Source organism: Prionailurus viverrinus, chromosome C1 (assembly GCF_022837055.1).
Source record: "Prionailurus viverrinus isolate Anna chromosome C1, UM_Priviv_1.0, whole genome shotgun sequence".
Taxonomy (NCBI): Eukaryota; Metazoa; Chordata; class Mammalia; order Carnivora; family Felidae; genus Prionailurus; species Prionailurus viverrinus.
This window is the reverse complement of record NC_062568.1, coordinates 116240098-116258589: the sequence shown is the minus strand read 5'-3', so window position 1 is coordinate 116258589 and position 18492 is coordinate 116240098. Positions and strand designations below refer to the sequence as shown.

The following is an 18492-nucleotide window of genomic DNA, read 5'->3' as shown; positions in this document are numbered from 1 at the left end:
TATTAATAGACTATTTCTCAAAAGAATGAAATTATGGAAGCATACTACTTAAATATGAGAAATTCCACTCAAAACTGGGTAGCATTTATCCTTTATTCTCATTTATCTCCAAACTGTGGACAATTTGGGGTAGTCTCCTGTAGAGGAAATGCAGAACTTGCAGAAGAAATAGTCTAAGTGGCCCAGAGAGTTGATGATGTGTTATTCTGAGCCACGATCGAAAGACGCAGCCTCTGACTAATTGTTTGCTTCTCTTTTGAGATGTGACACATTCTGCCCCCAAAGAAGTTACACCACGGATCAAATATTAAGAACACTTTAAAATTCATCTCGAAATGGCTCCCCCGAACTATCCAGTACATTTAGTGCTCTAGGCAAAGCTCAGTTCAAATCAAGAAAATTTTACGTCCTGTTTCTCAGCAGCAACGGCATTAGCTCTGTCATCCTTACACATCCAGGCTGAACTTGATGATGACTTAAGTTTCACCTTAGTAAGGCTCCAGAATCAAACACCTGAAGCAATCAGGCCAACGGAGAGAGCACATGACTATTAATCATAAGACCCGAGTATCAGACTCGGAACTGCCTTACACTCAGCTTTGACAATTCATGTCTCTGACTGTCTCCATGCCTCGATATGTCAGTCAGTGAAACAGGAACTATATAATTTGCTATGAAAATCCATTACGTGAAGGATACAGAGACCATGATATGTCTGAACACATACAGTCAAAAAATGTATGGCAGATTCTATGTGCTAGCAGAAAGCAAACGGCACAATAATTTGTAATATAAGTAAATGTCTGTAAATGAGAGATGGATCGATATTTCCTATCTCAGTATCAGAGATGTCAAAGTTAAATAAGTACACTTGAGTGATTATGAAAAATTAGATATTTAATGGTATGTATTTGTCTCAGAGGATGATTCACATACTCTGTTTTGGCTGCTGGGAAACTCCTGCACCTATGTCTGAACATGCAGTTTCGCTGCTCCCCTAAGAACACTCCGTCTTAAGAGCCGTACTGTTTGCCTCATTCCACCACGGGAGGTTTTTAACGCTGTCGAACATCTAACAGTGTACTGCTTAGTCCCCCAAATTTCAGCAGGTCTTATCATAAAAATATCACCCACTAAATAAAGCTGAATGTGGGAAAAACATGCTCAATCCCAAAGGCAGGTGCTACTCCACCCATGACCATGATCATCACGAGAAAGGGAGCAGCCCCACTGACTCACTCACTCTTTGGCAGATACTCCGCATCACTTTCGTTCCCACTGGTTTCACCTGAAAAGAGAGAAAGAGTTTCTATTTGTCTTGTCCGACAGTAGGGAGTCCATGGGGATGAGAACAGTGCAAAAGTCTCCATGGGCCGGGAGCCCTGGAGTCAGGGGTAATAAGGACGCTGAGCCGTTCTCCAGACCACCTGGTTACAACCGGGTAGGGCAGTCACAAAAGAAAACAGCCGCTCACGACCAGAGGGGCAACTAATCTACTCTAGCTCCTTCCCACACCCCACCCCCCTCCTCAGCTCCCAGCTCATCCCTGATTCTAAGAAGTCTGGCTCAGAATAGATTCTATTGCTACATTCATGTCCTTGTCCTTATATTCCCAAACAAGATATCAAAGGTAGACACCAACCTGGCTAAATAAAAACCTCAACACAGAACTAACCATGAATTCAGAGTAAAAGGGACATGTGGGGCTCAGAGGGATAACCACATAAATTTACGGAGAAACATCTGAGCTACTTTATGGTGCTTCTAAGCTACTTCCAGGCCAAATTCAGCATTCCTTTACTCCGAATTCTTACAGTGCTCAGTCTGCTTTGAACTGCTCTTATTTTCCCCAGATTTTAAGTACCTTGGTTATAAGAAGCTATGCTTTTACAAGGGGGTATTTTGCACCACAGTGCTAGACACATGGCCAATTTACACACATACACACACACACACACACACACACACTTATACACAGAGCTTTCTGAACAAGTGAATGAAAAATTTCTAGATTACGTCTGAAAAGTTAAAGCATAATTTAAAAGTGCACAGACAGGGAAAAATCTTTCTGTAACCTGCTTTCCTTTCCCTTTTCTTTCTTTCCAGACACTTCCAGAGGTTACTAAGGGGTGTGTGATGCTAAGTACACAAATAGGACTTTCTGTAGCAAGAAAAACAAGGCTAGGAGTCATAAATGAAAAAAATATAAGCTTGATGATATAAAAATGGAAATTTCTCCCTAATAAAAATTACTAAATTCAAAAGGTGAATGATAGACTGGGAAAATAACTGTAATACACATTGCAGACACAAGGATAAATGTCTTCATACTCAAATAGCTGTTACAAATGAATTAGAAAAATTATAGCACAACAGAAAAAGGAATAAAGGGTAGGAATAGGCAATCTATACAAAAAGATTTATAACTTTCTATAAGCACGACATGACAACTGTCCAAATTTAAAATTAAAGAAATGTAAATTAAAATAATAAATAAGCTACAGTATTCAACCGTGCCATGGGAAAAAATAAAAAACTTTAATAAAACACAGTATTAGTAAAGATTATGTGAAAAAGTCATTTTCAAATGCTGTCCGTAGAAATATAAGCAGTTATTATAATCTGTGGGGCAATTTGGCAGAAGTCATAAAAATTTTACATGTACATATTTTTTGGTTAAGTCCAATGCTAGGTACTGATTCTATAGCTGTATTCTTACCAATATACAAAGTTATATACAAAAAGATATATAATGCAGCATTGTTTGCAGAGCAAAACAATATATATACACACAGAACTTCAATATCCATAGGTTAAATAAAGTGTGAAACAACCAAAATGTCTATTATGTGTTGATACTAAAAGAGCTCTGAGATATATTAATTTTTTTTTTATTTAAAGCAAGATATACAAAGTCTGAATGGTATAAAAAACTATTTGGATAGGGGCGCCTGGGTGGCTCAGTCAGTTGAGTGTCCGACTTTGGCTCAGATCATGACCTCGCAATTTGTGGGTTTGAGCCCCGCACTGGGCTCTGTGCTGACAGCTTGGATCCAGGAGCCTGCTTCGGATTCTGTGACTCCCTCCCCCACGAGCACTCTCTCTTTCTCTCAAAATTAAATAAACATTTAAAAAATAAATAAACAACACACTTGAATTATTCACTCCTCTTTAAAAAAAAACTATTTGGGTAGAAAAAACTATTTGCATGTGCATAAAATTTTCTGGGAGTAGTAGGAGGTTTGGGAAACCTTGGGTTTTCATTTTTTTCTCATTCTACATTATTTTAATATTTCCTGTGCTCATTTAAATTTTATGATAAAGAATAAGAGAATGTTAAAAAATGTTGCTTCCTCATAAGACATGTAACAGAAAAAGTACCTATTTAAATACTGTGTACTGTATAGGTTTTGGGGGTTTGAATTTTTTTTTAAGTAGGCTCCATACCCAAACATGGGGCTTGAACTCACCACCCTGAGATCAAGAGTTGCATGCTCTACTGATTGAGCCTATCAGGCGCCCCCTTTTTCTTTTACTAAAAAAAAACTTTTTTAGGGGCACCTGGGTGGCTCAGTTGAGTGTCCGACTTTCGATCTTGGCTTGGGTCATGGTCAGGCGCTGTCAGTGCAGAACCTGCTTGGAATCCTCTCTCCCTCTATCTCTCTGCCCCTCCCCCACTCACATGCCTGTGCTCTCTCTCTCTGAAAATAAATAAATAAACTTAAAATATTTTTAAAAATTAATTTATTTGTAGTAGGCTCCATGCTCAATGTGGGGCTTGAACTCATGGCCAATAGTCCCATGCTCTTGTATACATTTCAGGTGTGCAATATAGCCATTGACAAGTGCATACATTATGCTGTGCTCACTGCAAGTGTAGCTACCATCTTATAGGCTTTAAACTTCAAATTAACCACCATGATAGAAAGCACACTGGAGCTATGACGTATTACTCAGCATGAAGGAACAAACATCGTGAGCTCCTGAGTCCTGTTTGTGTCCTTAGCATCAGGCACTTCTTAGGGGCCTATCAAGTGTCTGGAAAGAAAGAAATGAAAGGGGAAAGGAAGGGAGAGACCCTACAAAAGCTCATTTAGGTGGCTTTCCTCTATTCACATCTGTAGGTTTTGATGATCCGTGTTCCAAGAAACTGAATGATGGTTAAGGGGCTTGCTTACAAGCCAATAGGAAAATCTATTTAGAATCTACAGGGATCAAAAAAGAAATAGGTTGTCCGTTTTTTACACGTGACTTCAACACACAAAATTATAATGACAGAACTGAAGAAGGGCAATAAATCATTTTGTAACAACTGATAACTAAAAGTTAAGAAATGTTTAGGTTGGAACAGATTCAGTAAAACCTAGCATGTACTGACAGAGTAGGTAAATACAATTATCTGGTTCTACCAGTCATTGTTGATCTACAGACAAAAGCTTAAGGAGGAAAACAAAATCTGAAAATGTTAACTGTGGAGCCAAGAGATCCTCAGGCATGAGACAACTTCCTCAGGCCCACAGGAGGAGTTGGTTACAGAGGCTGGGTAAATGCATATTTTCTTTGAGCCTTGCAAAAGAAAAACACACTTGTGGGGAAGAGTTAGAATTTAGGGATTGTTGTAAGTTCACAATTCATTCTGTCGAGTTTTTTTCAATAACGATACAGAGAAAAAAAGACTTGGCTTTTCAAAACTTATCTCAGAGCCAAATTTACTGAAATGTTCCTAATCCATAAGGCATAAGACATACAAATAAAGTAAGAGATCAGTAAGAACCTACTTAGTGCAGCATAAGCATCGAGAATGTAGCTGCCAGTAGACTGCTATTAATTTAGGAAAATGGTAATGTTTCATAAGAATTTGTCTTGGCCCCAGTGTCTTGAAATCTTACATAATTTGCAATTTACAATTTATTTCCTTATCTAGAAACAGTTGACAATAATGTCTTCCACAAAGGCTATTTAGAAGATTAGTGATAATGAGTCTAAAAGGGTCCAGAATAGGGGCGCCTGGGTGGCGCAGTCGGTTAAGCGTCCGACTTCAGCCAGGTCACGATCTCGCAGTCCGTGAGTTCGAGCCCCGCGTCAGGCTCTGGGCTGATGGCTCAGAGCCTGGAGCCTGTTTCCGATTCTGTGTCTCCCTCTCTCTCTGCCCCTCCCCCGTTCATGCTCTGTCTCTCTCTGTCCCAAAAATAAATAAACGTTGAAAAATAAATAAATAAAAAAAATAAAAGGGTCCAGAATAATAGCTGGCACCAGTTTTCATCTTCTGTACCTAGTTCTGAAATATACACATAAAAAGCCGTTGACAATATCCTTGTTGAGGAGAAAAAAAAAAACACATGGAGAAATCATTAAACTGCTAAAAATCAAGATTTATGAGAAAAATGGCGACTAACTGTTGGTGACAGAAAAGGGTAGGACTTCATGGTACCATGCTCCTTTCTGCAAACCGACACTTCCTCCACTGGCTCAGCTTCTTCTTCTGTAAAATAAGGACAGTCCCTGCGTCCTAGTGTTGTCATATGTTACACATGAGATAAAGTATGTAGAAAATCTATTACTTCATTCGTTAAGTGGTTCCTATTAGCAGCAATAACCAAAATGATTTCTTCTGCGGCAGAGAAGATTAGAACATGTTTTGATCACTGCTTTTGAAAATATGGAAACTTGTATCTAAAATGGTGACTAGTTGATTTTAGAGTAAGAAGAAAGAGGCTCAAATTGGAGCAGGGAGGATTTTATTTTCAGATAGTAATTGTTGGAATGCAGAACAGATTTTCAAGGGAAATTAAGAAATTTCTGTCTTTGGACGTCGGCAAAAATAGGAAACATTCTTCTCTGGTTATGACTTGGCTGTTGTTTCTCGCTTGACAAAAACTGCTAAATTCTGCATGTTCTTTGTCAGAAAACCAAGTTAAGAATCTTGCATGAGGCTCAGAAAATTCTAATAATTCACTATGGATGTTCGGGGTTTCTTAATTAAGACAATGTAAGGTTTGGGTCTCCTGGGTGGCTCGGTTGGTTAAATGTCCAACTGCAGCTCAGGTCATGATCTCACCACTTGTGAGTCCGAGCCCCGCATCAGGCTCTGTGCTGACAGCTCAGAGCCTGGAGCCTGCCTTGGATTCTTTATCTCCCTCTCTCTCTGCCCTTTCCCTGCTCACTCTGTCTCTCTCAAAAATAAAAAAAACATTAATTTTTTTTTTTTAAAAAGACAATGTAGGTTTTATCTAGGCATCTGAAGGATGAAACTACTACTGAACTTAGTAGATGACTACCAGTTCTGTGCCACATACCTGTGGTCTCTATATACCTAATATTCTCGGTTCTACTGAGAGTCTAACTGAAAGGGTCTATACTGAAAGAGACTATAAATCAAAGTAGGATTATAAAATAATGCAATCTGCCTATGAAAATTAGTCTCATTGGCAGGGATTTGAGGAAGAATAAGAAATAATCCCTTATCTTAAAGAAGTTATATTTAAGTGGGATAGATAGGAAAGTAAACCAAGAATTATAATTTACATAAATGTTAAGTTATATGACTCTCCCCTCAAATGCTGGTAGCTCTGGACAGCTGCAACAATTCTTACCTTTTGAGGGAGGTACGTCTTTTCCAGTGTATGGGTGTAACTTTACCCTCTTTTTCCCTCTCTTAGACTCAAATACATCAGCAATTTTCAATACGAGCTGAAAAAAGACCAACAAAGCACAAGTTAAAACTAACACCAGACACTTGGGTGGCTCATTTGGTTAAACGTCCCACTTTGGCTCAGGTCTTGATCTTTCAGTTTGTGAGTTCAAGCCCCACATCAGGCTCAGTGCGGACAGCACGGAGCCTGCCTCGAATCCTCTGCTTCCCTCTCTCTCTGCCCCTCCCACGCTCACGCACTCTCCCTCTCTCTCAAAAATAAATAAACATTAAAAAATTTTTTTAAATAATAAAAATTTTATTTTTAAGTAATCTCTATGCCTAACGTGGGGCTTGAGCTTACAACCTCAAGATCAAGAGTCACATGCTCCACTGACGGAGCCAGCCGGGTACCTCCCTTTTTTTTTTTTTTTTTTAAAGATTCAACACCAAGTTTTCATATTAATTTACTAATGATTTTCACTCAGAGAAAGATCCTTTTTAAAAGTAAAAACGTTGACATTTTTTCAATTTTGAATCTAAACTGATCTTTAGTAATATGATATGTTGTTCTAATAGAAAATCCATATAACATGGGTAGAGAAGGAAAGGCTATCTTCTTTCCAGAAGGACCCAGCACAGGCTCTTAGAGAGATTCCTTGTCACTCCACACCACAACATGCAAGAAACCTGCCTATTGCACTCTGTTTTTTTTAAAATTCATTCATTTATTTAATTTTTTAAATGTTTATTTATTATTGAGAGACAGAGAGAGACGGAGCATGAGCACAGGAGGAGCAGACAGAGGCGGAGACACAGAATCCGAAGCAGGCTCCAGGCTCTGAGCTGTCAGCACAGAGCCCAATGCGGGGCTGGAACTCAGAAACTGTGAGATCATGATCTGAGCCGAAGTTGGACGTTTAACCAACTGAGCCACCCAGGTGTCCCATGCACTCTATTTGTTGACCAAGCCTTTCCTATCACCCAGAGTGAGAAGCAGAATACTCCTTCCACTTGGAAGGTGGGGTAAGGCTCAGTTATTTCTGTTCCCAGGAATTCTTCACAAAAAGATAATCACGCTGACAACGCTTTTGTTAAAGCAAATACTCTTCGTTACTGGGAGCACTAATATTACAATTTATTTTACAAGTGTCATAAAAATAGGAGGCTCTCAAATGTGCTTTAGGATGAAAACCAGGTTCCGTTTAAAAAACATTACTCAGAATTTTTTTCTTTGCTGCTGGGAGGTGTGTGTGAAAGAGACAGATAGACACCGACAAACACAGACACACATACACAGAGTAGGGTTCAAAAAGGAAAGATGGGGTTCCTGGGTGGCTCAGTCAGTTGAGTGTCTGACTCTTGATTTTGGCTCAGGTCATGATCCCAGGGCCTGAGATTGAGTTGGATTCTTTCTCTCCTTCTGCCCCTCTCCCCAGCTTGTGCATGCGTGCTATATCTCTCTCTCTCTAAAATAAAAAACTTTTAAAAAGGAGGAAATATGTGTCAACAGTACTCAAGTAAAAAAATATTTCAGGGGCGCCTGGGTGGCTCAGTTGTTTGGGTGTCCAACTTCGGCTCAGGTCATGATCTCACGGTTCGTGAGTTCAAGCCCCGCATCAGGCTCTGTGCTGACAGCTCAGAGCCTGGAGCCTGCTTCGGATTCTGTGTCTCCCTCTCTCTCTGTTCCTCCCCCGCTTGCACTCTGTGTCTCTCTCTCTCTCAAAAATAAATAAAGATTAAAAAAAATTTTTTTTAATTTTTTTAAAAAAGAGGAAAAAATCAAGCTGATGAACAGCAACTTTTTAAAAAAAATGTTTATGTTTTTATTTATTTTTGAGAGACAGAACATGAGTGGGGGAAGGGCAGAGAGAGAGGAAGACACAGAATCTGAAGCAGGCTCCAGGCTAGCACAGAGCCCAATGCAGGGCTTGAACTCACAAACCGTGAGGTCATGGACCTGAGTCAAAGTCAGACACTTAGCCTAAGACTGAGCCACCCAGGCACCCCAGTGAACAGCCACTTTTGAAAGGAGGAATTGGGAGGCCTGGCTGGCTCAGTCAGAGCACGCGGCTCTTTATCTTAGGGTTGTGAATTTGAGTCCCACATTGGGTGAAGAGATTGCTTAAATAAACAAACTTAAAAAAATAAAAAAGAGGAATTCATTAGTTTTCCATGTTTATTTCTCTTTCTTCTTAAAATTCCAAGCTTTTTCTTAATTATTAATCCTGATTTAATATATTTAATGCCTCAAATTACAACTGTTAGGAACATAAGAGCCAACAAAGTTTGAGAAGAATGTTCTTGTTTTCTCTTTTGTCCTTGTTTCTCCAGCAATCCTGGCAATCCATAGGCAGTGAATCAGTCCAGCACAAGAAAAATAACATGTGAGAAACATGTGCTTCCAATATGCAGATTATTCCCACATTTTGGATGCGTTTGTTCTTTTAAAGACTTTTGTAGCTGCCATTCAAGTGAAAAATTACCAGTGTTCTTAAATATTACCATTGTAAAAAAACAAGAGAATCCAACATAAAAAGGTATTGTTAGGGGCTATAAGGAAAGACATATGAAAGTAAACATGTATTTTGGGGACATAATGAACAAAAATAGTATAATTATTAATGAGCATCTGAAAATTATACTCAAAAGTAGACTCAAATATTATAAAGGAAAGGAACTATCTGTTCTAGAAAACTATGAGATAAAGTAACAAAATTGAAATTTTGGTTATGAGTTAGGAAGAGTTACCTTGAGGTTGTAGGAAATGTTGTAGAATATTCTTCCTAAGGAATGGTAGAAACCATATTGCTATACACACTTGACGCGACAATATGAGACATTAGGAAATCTATTGTAGCAAACAATCCCACACAGGCTTTCACAGGAGGGAAAGAGAGGAAGGGTGGGGAACAGGCATATGGACTAGATCAGTGATTTTCAAACTATGAAACCAGTTTCCTTTCCAGGGATAGCTCTAGTCATCAAAGGGGAAGTAAATGAAAACTGCTTTCCTGATGGAATGTTGTTGCTGAAGATACCGAGAAGTCAAAATCTGATTTGCAAGTAGAACATCCTAATAGGATTTAATCCAAGGAGGGTCGCAGTAGAAATGCTAACAGCTTGTTCCTGCCTGATTGTCAAGAGTAAGAGTTCATGGGGCGCCTGGGTGGCGCAGTCGGTTGAGCGTCCGACTTCAGCCAGGTCACGATCTCGCGGTCCGTGAGTTCGAGCCCCGCGTCGGGCTCTGGGCTGATGGCTCAGAGCCTGGAGCCTGTTTCCGATTCTGTGTCTCCCTCTCTCTCTGCCCCTCCCCCGTTCATGCTCTGTCTCTCTCTGTCCCAAAAATAAATAAACGTTGAAAAAAAAAAAATTAAAAAAAAAAAAAAAGAGTAAGAGTTCATGGTCATATTTTTCCACCTCACTTCTGAAAAAGACCACTGGGGAAAAATTAGAAAAGGAAAGTTGGATAATATCACCTATAATCAGAAAGAGAATAAGCTTTGAGTACTTGGGGGATCCACGTTACCTAAAATACTGAGGCACGAAATTAAAAGAACTGCAAATTTCCTTCAATCTCATTAAAATCTACAATCTATTATTCCCAAATATTTTGTTAATGTCATTCCAAGGACAATATCTTAAATGCAGTTCCTTCTGTGTCTGTATTCTCACCCCTGTGAACACATGATCTGTTGTCTCCGGGCATGTGGGAGGCTGCTTTGTTGTGCCAGCATGATATATCAGAGGACTACTGTAGAATGCCCAGCAACTCTTTAAACATCTGATTTTACATATTCTTCACCATACACAGGAGATTAAACAGCTGAGGATTTTTTGGTTTCACTGACAGAGATCTGTTTAGTGCTTTTTTAAAACTGTGTGTCTTTAACTCTTCACATATTAAGGAGGGAGGGGCAGGAAATAGATAGGAAGAATTAAAGTATTGTGGAACAGAATATTTCCCAAGGAACCAATCAGCAGTTACTAAACTAAGAAACAGCTGTGACTTTTGTTTAATGTTAAAATCAGGTGCAAAAATTGTGTGCTAAATGGATACATATTGCTAATTCAGATGGGATTAAGGAAGACTATTTAAATGATCTGCTCTTTTTTTTCATTTCCACATAGTTACCCTGAAAACATTCTGAATTACAGAAGAACCAAGTAACATAAACATTTAAAAATGCTGTCATGCAGTTTCTGAAGTGTCCCTCCTTAAAAAAAATATATCTGTCTTAAAAAACATGTATCTGTCTACAAATAATCCCAGTTTCTTCATTTTGGTTCTAATAGCTAATATTTGGTTCTACTAGTCAACATAATTTAGATTTACTGCCTTTTCCCCCTTGAGAGAGATATCAGTTATTTAATGTAATCGCTAATAATTTCTATTCCCAAGAGTCAAATTTCCTTTCTCTTCCCGCTGAATGGAAATTTTTGCCCCAAATTAAAGGTACATATTTTGTTATTACTGAAAATGTGTAAACTCAGGCACAAAACAGTTCCCTTCAGCAATTATATATATGAGTGAGAATAACCACACTGAAGCCAGCATCGTAGAATGTCCTCTTATAGGAGATTCTAGTGCTTCCTTGACACAGGCAGCTGATTTTAATGAGAGCTAAGGTAAATGAAGTGAACCCTCCATCTAAAATCAATTTTCCAAATCCATAGAGAAACCCTGGCAAAAGCCACTCACGCATTTTTCTTTCATGAGCAAAAACCTAAAATTTAAGGCCGCTTTCCAAATCTTCTCATCCCAATAGATCAGTTCTAAACTAGGATTCGTTCCAGTCTAAAGTTTATTTATTCTCATTTATGGAAATGAAGTAAGGGTCAAAGAATTAAAGTACTGGAGTCCCTACCCTTGGAAGATTTTTCCTTTTCCTGTTTGCAACTTCTCCAGCTCGGAAAAGCTTCCATTCCGTTAAAGTGACAGGCAAAGTGGTATCCTTTGTGAGCTTTGAGCGTAAAAAAGCTTGGGAGGTCTTCAGTTCCATAGTCTTCCGGTGCAGGAACTGAGGTTTGGGAGGAAGCTAAAACAGGAGAAGATGTACCAGTAAGGGTAAGATCATCTAGGTAATGCCTATGTTCTCAAGGCCAAGTTATTTCAGAAAAAGATTTATCTTGTCTTTAAAGTCATCTCAATTGAGGATACCATAATTCCTTTTTTGACCATTTGTAAAGACATTCCTCAGGGTTCTAATCCCAAGTTCTACTACAAGGTAATCAAATTTCCAGAAAACAACCGCTCAGAGTCCTCATTAACTCAGGCAGCCTTTGCCTGCAGGGGTGACAAATGCCTTCAGGGATGAGACAGGTAATTTAGGCCACAGACTGTCGTGAGACTAAGGGGGAGCTGTGGTTAACTACACTGGAACGAAAAGCTCATGGCTTGTTTAAAGGTGTTCATATTCTAATTTTTCTGAACTGCTAGTAAATGAACAAAAAAACTCCCCCCAAACCAAAGCACACAAAAAGCTGTGTGCTGCCCAAACCCCGCCCCCGCCAAAGAACAAAAAACCCACCACTACCAACAAAACCCATATTTCAGAACCTCTTCATCTTGGCCCTAGTTAAACCATTTTAATCTTTTTGTGGAGATCATAAACAAAATTCTTATGTTTTCTTATATTAATTATATTTAATGTTTTCTTACACTAATTCTTTGGTCATACCTTTGGTGCTCTGAAAGCACTTTTAGGGGGCGGTAGTTTCCAGGCCGAAGGAGATCTCCACATGGGCAAAGGCTGTATTGGAATATCTTCATATGGATTTTCTTTGGAGGGATCTTAAAAAATAATGGGAAAAAAAGTTTAGAGAAACATAGTTAAATGGAAACAAAGTGACTACAGCTAGGAAAAGAAATAAAGAACTGACTGAATATGTTCAGCTTCGTATTCTATATTGCTATAGGGATGTAGGTCTCAAAATCAATGGCACTTTAAGTTTATAGACCACTCAGGCATCTAACCGAGCTAAAAGCATTCTCAAAATACTATACCTAAACATCTACTTCTGAACTGAGCAGTCCACTAAACTAACTGTAAAAACCATTCAAGAACAAAAGAATTTATATGACTAAAGTTACCGTATTAAAAAGAAATATCTAGCGGCACCTGGGTAGCTTAGTTGGTTGAATGTCTGACTCTTGATTTCAGCTCAGGTCACGATCCCAGGATTGTGAGGTCAAGCCCTGTGCCGGGCTTTGCACTGGGCGTGAGGACTGCTTCAGATTCTTTCTCTCTCTCCCTCTCCCCACCCCCCGGCCCCGGCCCTCTCCCCAACAAGATATGTATGGTTATAAAACAAAATACCATCCTATAGTTAAGAGCTCCACCACCAAATACATACTCATTAAATTTAATTGCAAAGTTTGTGGACACATACATATGATATCCTCATAGATATTGTCCTCAGACTGCGTATAATAAAGTGCTGAGCCAGAATTTCTTCCAAGTTCTTCATGAATCTTCTGTGAGTTCCGATTTCGAAAGTGCTGAATATCCTCAAATTCAAAGGATTTCCTTAAGAAAGGAGATATATTTTAAAGTTATATGTTTTAAAACTCTAGTATTCTTTAAATTGGTATGATAGTGAGACATCTATAAGTAAAGGACTTGCATGCAAAATTACAAAGGTGCTTTATCAGATACTTGAGAATAATAAACTAGGCTGGTACCCTATAGGCATGCACCATGAGAAAATTGGAGGCTTTTGGCTAATTACATTCTTGTTCTTTATTGTGTACCTTTATTAAGTTAACCCACTAGTGAAAAGTGAAGCCAAAGCCAGCATGCCCCAAATGAAGCAGAAGAGAATATACTTACATCCCTACACATTCTTAAAAATATAAAACTCAAGTCTTTCTGATGCTCTTGGGTCCATACACTGTCTTACATATTACCTATACTTCTATTTCCTTTTGTAGGTACTTTCCCCTCGGGTCAATCAACATCTGTAGAATCAACCTAGGCCTCTAGCCCATGCAGGGAAGTAGTTCCGTAAGGACAATGCTTAGAAATCATCACCTAGCAAATAAAAACATACCTTTTAGATCTCCCTCTGATTTGTCTGCCATATTTCTTTGGTTCGGGTTCCTGAGAAGAGGCCAAAGAAGACTCTGCACAAGAATTATTTTCACAGTATTTTCTGTCACAGTTTCTTTCTTTACATGGCACAACACCAGACTCAGATAAATATCTGAACGTCCTACGAGGCTTGGGCAAAGGATTTATAGAAGGTCCACATTCCTGTCCCTCGGGTTCAGAGTAAATATTTTCTAAGCTCTTGGTTATTCCATATGAACTATCCGGAACTTGGAAATTCAGTTCTTTTTCTGAAGAGTCACAATGTTCTAAAGCCAAATTGAAGACTTTATCTGGGGGAAGTGCCTCTATTTTCTTCCACAGTATCTGTGAGGTATAGAAATTTCCTGGAGGTAAGGAAGTCTCTGCATCCAAAACGTCTTTCCAGCTTTCAATCTGTTTGACCTGAGAACATACCCAACTGGATTCTGATTCATTTCTAAATGGGTGTGTACGATCATCTTCATGTTTCTCACTTTCACCCTCAGTTTGGTCCTGGCTTTTGGCATCTGCATTGATATCTAGACCGACATTTTGAGAGTTGGCTGCATCCAACTTTTTGCTCTTTCCCTCAGCAACAGGATTTTTCTCAAGAATCTCTTGATGACAGTTATTATACCTCACTCCAAAGTCCTTTGGGTGCCACCTTTCTGGGTTAGATATACCATTCGTTCTTCCTTCCCACTGAGAAATTTTTTGTTTGATATTTTTGCAGTGGCTTCTTGACAGGGTCTGAAGAGCAGAACGAGAAAAACCGGCATCCATGTTCCCAGTTGGGTGCATGACAAAGTGTGAATTCTACTGAGGTTCCATCATAAGTAACCGTGAAATACTGTATTCTTTATCCTGTCAGTTAGAATCCAAGCAATTCTAGTATTTTCCTTTCATGTTTAACTTGGAAGTCTCTTTTTAAAAAGGATTTTAATCACTGGTCCTTGTTGAAAATGGCTACAACTTTATCTTGAATGTTCCTATTAAAATGAGACAAGAATATGTTAACACAGTTTTAGAATTTCCTAATTTAAAGACTACTAAAACACTGCCTCTATCTATCCCTAAATAATTCATTTACATTGCACATGCAAAAATGTGCCTGTCATCCATTAAGTAATTCAACTCCATAAAGGCATTCCTAAGATGGTGATATAATACAGAGAAAATATTAACTTGTGATATTTCTCAAATTATCAGCTTTAATGTTCTGCCTTATTTAATTTCCTAAAGTTAGGTAGACTGAGGTTTTATACGAGATTACACGTAGTAGTATACAATGTTAAAATCCATTCTTTTTTTTTTCATTTTTTTGACATTTTATTTATTTTTGAGAGGTGGAGAGAGACAGGGCACAAACAGGGGAGGGGCAGAGAGAGAGGGAGACACAGAATCCGAAGCAGGCTCCAGGTTCTGAGCTGTCAGCACAGAACCCGACGTGGGGTTTGAACTCGTGAACCGCGAGATCATGACCTGAGCTGAAGTCTGATGCTCAACCAACTGAGCCACCCAGGCGCCCCTAAAATCAATTCTTTATGGGACCTTCTCTTAAGGAAACAAAGACCAGCAGAGTATTAAAAAAAGTGCACACACACTGAAATACATCTCGAATAACTAAAAGGTTTATGTATGCATCCAGAGGAAGAGCCAGTTAGTCTGGAAGCACGTGAATACCTGATTTCTTCCCCTTGTCCTACGTTGGGGACAACACTAGCCCTCGTTTCACATCCTCTTATGTCGGCTTTACTATTAGCAGCACAGGACTCTGTCTGCACAGTGCTAAAGACCATCCAATGTGCCATTAACTATTAGTTGCTTTAAAATATAATAACCTATTTCGTCACTGACTGAACTTTCCACATCTCTGCCACCACACCCTTGGCCCAAATTGGCAAAAATACTTACAGCCACTGACACACTCCTTCCTTTCACATACAGGCTTCACTCATTTAGGCTCATAAATGTTTCCTCAAATGTAAAATGTGGCAAAGAACTTTTCTTATCAAGTGAGCAAAGACCTGATCTCAAGTCAGACTATACTGGTTATTAATAGTAGCTGATTCAAAACTTCCTGAGGCAGGGGTCATCCTTCCTTGAGCTTTGTCTGTGGGGCCTTGATTAACAGGCAGGAAAATATCTTGGCCCAGTTCTGTCAGTGCAGCTGACAGTTCACACACACAATTTCTTCCAGGCAGGGCAGCTGCTCATCAGGACTTCTATCAACTTCCATTTAAACCATTCCTACAAGTTTCTAGGAAAACCAGCTTTGCCAGCAAATAACCTTTGATGAGGATCCAATGCAGGAAAATTCTACATAACCTTAAGAAATTGAACTAATGTGAGTGGGAAGAAAAAAACTCTAAAACCCCAAAATACCAAAGCTGTTGCTGCAGAACTCTCTCTCTCTCTCTTTTTTTTTTTTTTTTTTTGCTGCTGCCACCACAGCTCCCAGCCCCTGCTGTGTGTGACCCGCCCACACCATCTGGCACCCAGGCCCAGAACTCTCAGTAAAAGACTAACGCATACAATTTGAAGGTCCAGTCAGTTACTGCTCATTGCTAAAACTGAAAATCCTTTTGTTGCTTCTGATGTTTACAGAGGATTCCTAAGGGTTTTAGGGTGTCCTTGAGTCTTGGGTTTTCTTCACTATAGACAAGATGGGAGTACAGTTGATGCTTGATGGAGGTCGGGATGAGCTTCTGCAGAGTTGAAAATCTGCGTCTAACTTTTGACTCCCCCCCCAAAAGCAGCCTCCAGTTGGCAGGAAGCCTTAATGATAACATAAACAGCTGATTAATACATATTTTGTATGTTCTATGTATTGTATACTGTATTCTTACAATAAACAGAGAGAGAAGAAAATTCTAAGAAAATTTAATGAAGAAAAATATACTTACAGTACTGTACTGTATTTATAGAAAAATATCCACCTATAAGTGAATTATAACACACACAATTCAAACCTGTGTCGTTCAAGGCTCAACAGTATTTTTCTCTCTCCTAGGAGCCCAGTAGAGGTTGTCAGCAATCCTTGTTAATGTTTTCTTTACTTTTCCTTTGTTAATACGTGAATGTATGTAACGCAGGAATGTATGTAATGTATGAATGGGTCAAACTGGGAAGAAAGATGAAATCTGCTAAAGCTAACAAAAAAAAATTTTTTTAGGGCTAAAGAAATTTTTAACTTGAAAATTGCTAGCAACAAATGCTGACTTTATGAGATTCACACACAAATATGAATGATGTGCACTGATAGTGTTTCAGTGGCAATGGAGTAGCGGAGCAACATGGGACACTCCTAACATAAGCAGGAATTATAAACATTTTTAAATGTTTATTATTTACTTTTGAGAGACAGACAGACAGACACAGCATGAGCAGGGGAGGGGCAGAGAGAGAGGGAGACACAGAATCCGAGGCAGGCTCCAGGCTCCGAGCTGTCAGCACAGAGCCCAACGTGGGGCTTGAACCCACAAACCCTGAGATCACGACCTGAGCTGAAGTCAGATGCTTAACCAACTGAGCCACCCAGGCGCCCCAGGAGGAATTATAAAGAGAAATGCTACTTGCTTCTAAATGTATGTATTAATACACTGTAGCTTTCAAAAAGTGGACAAAATATTTCAAAAACAAAAACGTTTTAATGCATTCTAGATGGCTGCCTATATACATAGTATAGAGAATCTGTCTTTATATCTGATTTCATAGTTCCAAGTTTTGACAGATCAAACTCTTTATAATGTGGCTTCCCTGTTCTTAGGTATAAGCTATATACACGTTCTGTTTTTGTCCCATCCAAAAAATAAGAATCGCTCACTAAGCCAAGAATTGCCTCAGCTGTTTTCCTATAGGCATCTCATGTCTGACTTTAACCTAATTAAATTCGGAGCCACCTTGCACCTCAGCACCTCCTTCATGTGGCTCCGTGTGATCCTTTATACCCCACACCCACCTCCCCAGTTTCTTGTGTTGACTTCCACTATCATGGACACTCTAAGCCCTAAATGGGGGCCCAGTTTTCAAGTCCTAGATCTCTCCACAGTTTCATCTTCAGAAAACTCCCTAAAGCCAACTCACACATTTGTCCCTAGAGATTTCTTTCTCAAGTTTGCTTGAAGAGATCTAACAAAAACACAGACTGAGAGAATATGACCGCTTCAACAATTCTTCAAAAAATTTTTTTCTCTTCATAGCATGAAATGAGTCAGATGAGTCAGCCTTCTCTATCCATTAAAGATTACTGAAGTCGGGGAGGAGTCACAAAAAGAGGGGGTAGAGCGCTCAATAACCACAATGGGCATCTCAACTGAAGAAACAGTTCCTCGAGTGAGCAGAAGTACAAACATGAAAAATCAGGCACGATTTAAAAGTTCAAAATAAAACAGCATGCTTGAAATAAAGGATACGAATCAAACTCTTTTTTCTGTTTTTTGTTCCCGAAGAGGTGAGCCTTAATAATGCCTCCTTGTTTTTATTTTTTTTTCTTTTCTGAATATTTACTTCACCCAAGAAACACATCAACTGTAGTTTATCATTTTAAAATGTAATGTATACTATAACTTATCATATATAAGATTCTGATTCTAGCATATTAAAAGAAACCCATTTGAATTCATTCGGGTAAGTGAAATACTCTTTGGGAAAGAGAATATTGACGCTCTATTTTACTAACTCAAGTCTTATATGGGAGAGTGTCTTGCTCCAAATCCTGTAGAATATTTTATTTGATCAAATATAAGTATCTGACAAAATAGGAAGAATATGGAACATTCTAACAGT

At 38.9% G+C, this 18492-nt stretch overlaps 1 protein-coding gene across 8 annotated transcripts in view; it reads right to left on the bottom strand.

The window, feature by feature from the left end:
• Nucleotides 1-18492, bottom strand: part of DENND2C (DENN domain containing 2C) — a 91136-nt gene that overhangs the window by 27463 nt on the left and 45181 nt on the right. For all 8 annotated transcript variants that reach the window (XM_047872718.1, XM_047872725.1, XM_047872719.1 and 5 more), the window contains 6 exons: nucleotides 13685-14693; nucleotides 13025-13161; nucleotides 12313-12425; nucleotides 11500-11670; nucleotides 6594-6690; nucleotides 1244-1288 (listed from right to left, as the gene is read on the bottom strand). In XM_047872718.1, the coding sequence (XP_047728674.1) occupies nucleotides 1244-1288; nucleotides 6594-6690; nucleotides 11500-11670; nucleotides 12313-12425; nucleotides 13025-13161; nucleotides 13685-14505 (1384 nt within the window). In that variant the 5' untranslated portion in view covers nucleotides 14506-14693. The remainder of the gene's footprint in view (nucleotides 1-1243; nucleotides 1289-6593; nucleotides 6691-11499; nucleotides 11671-12312; nucleotides 12426-13024; nucleotides 13162-13684; nucleotides 14694-18492) is intronic.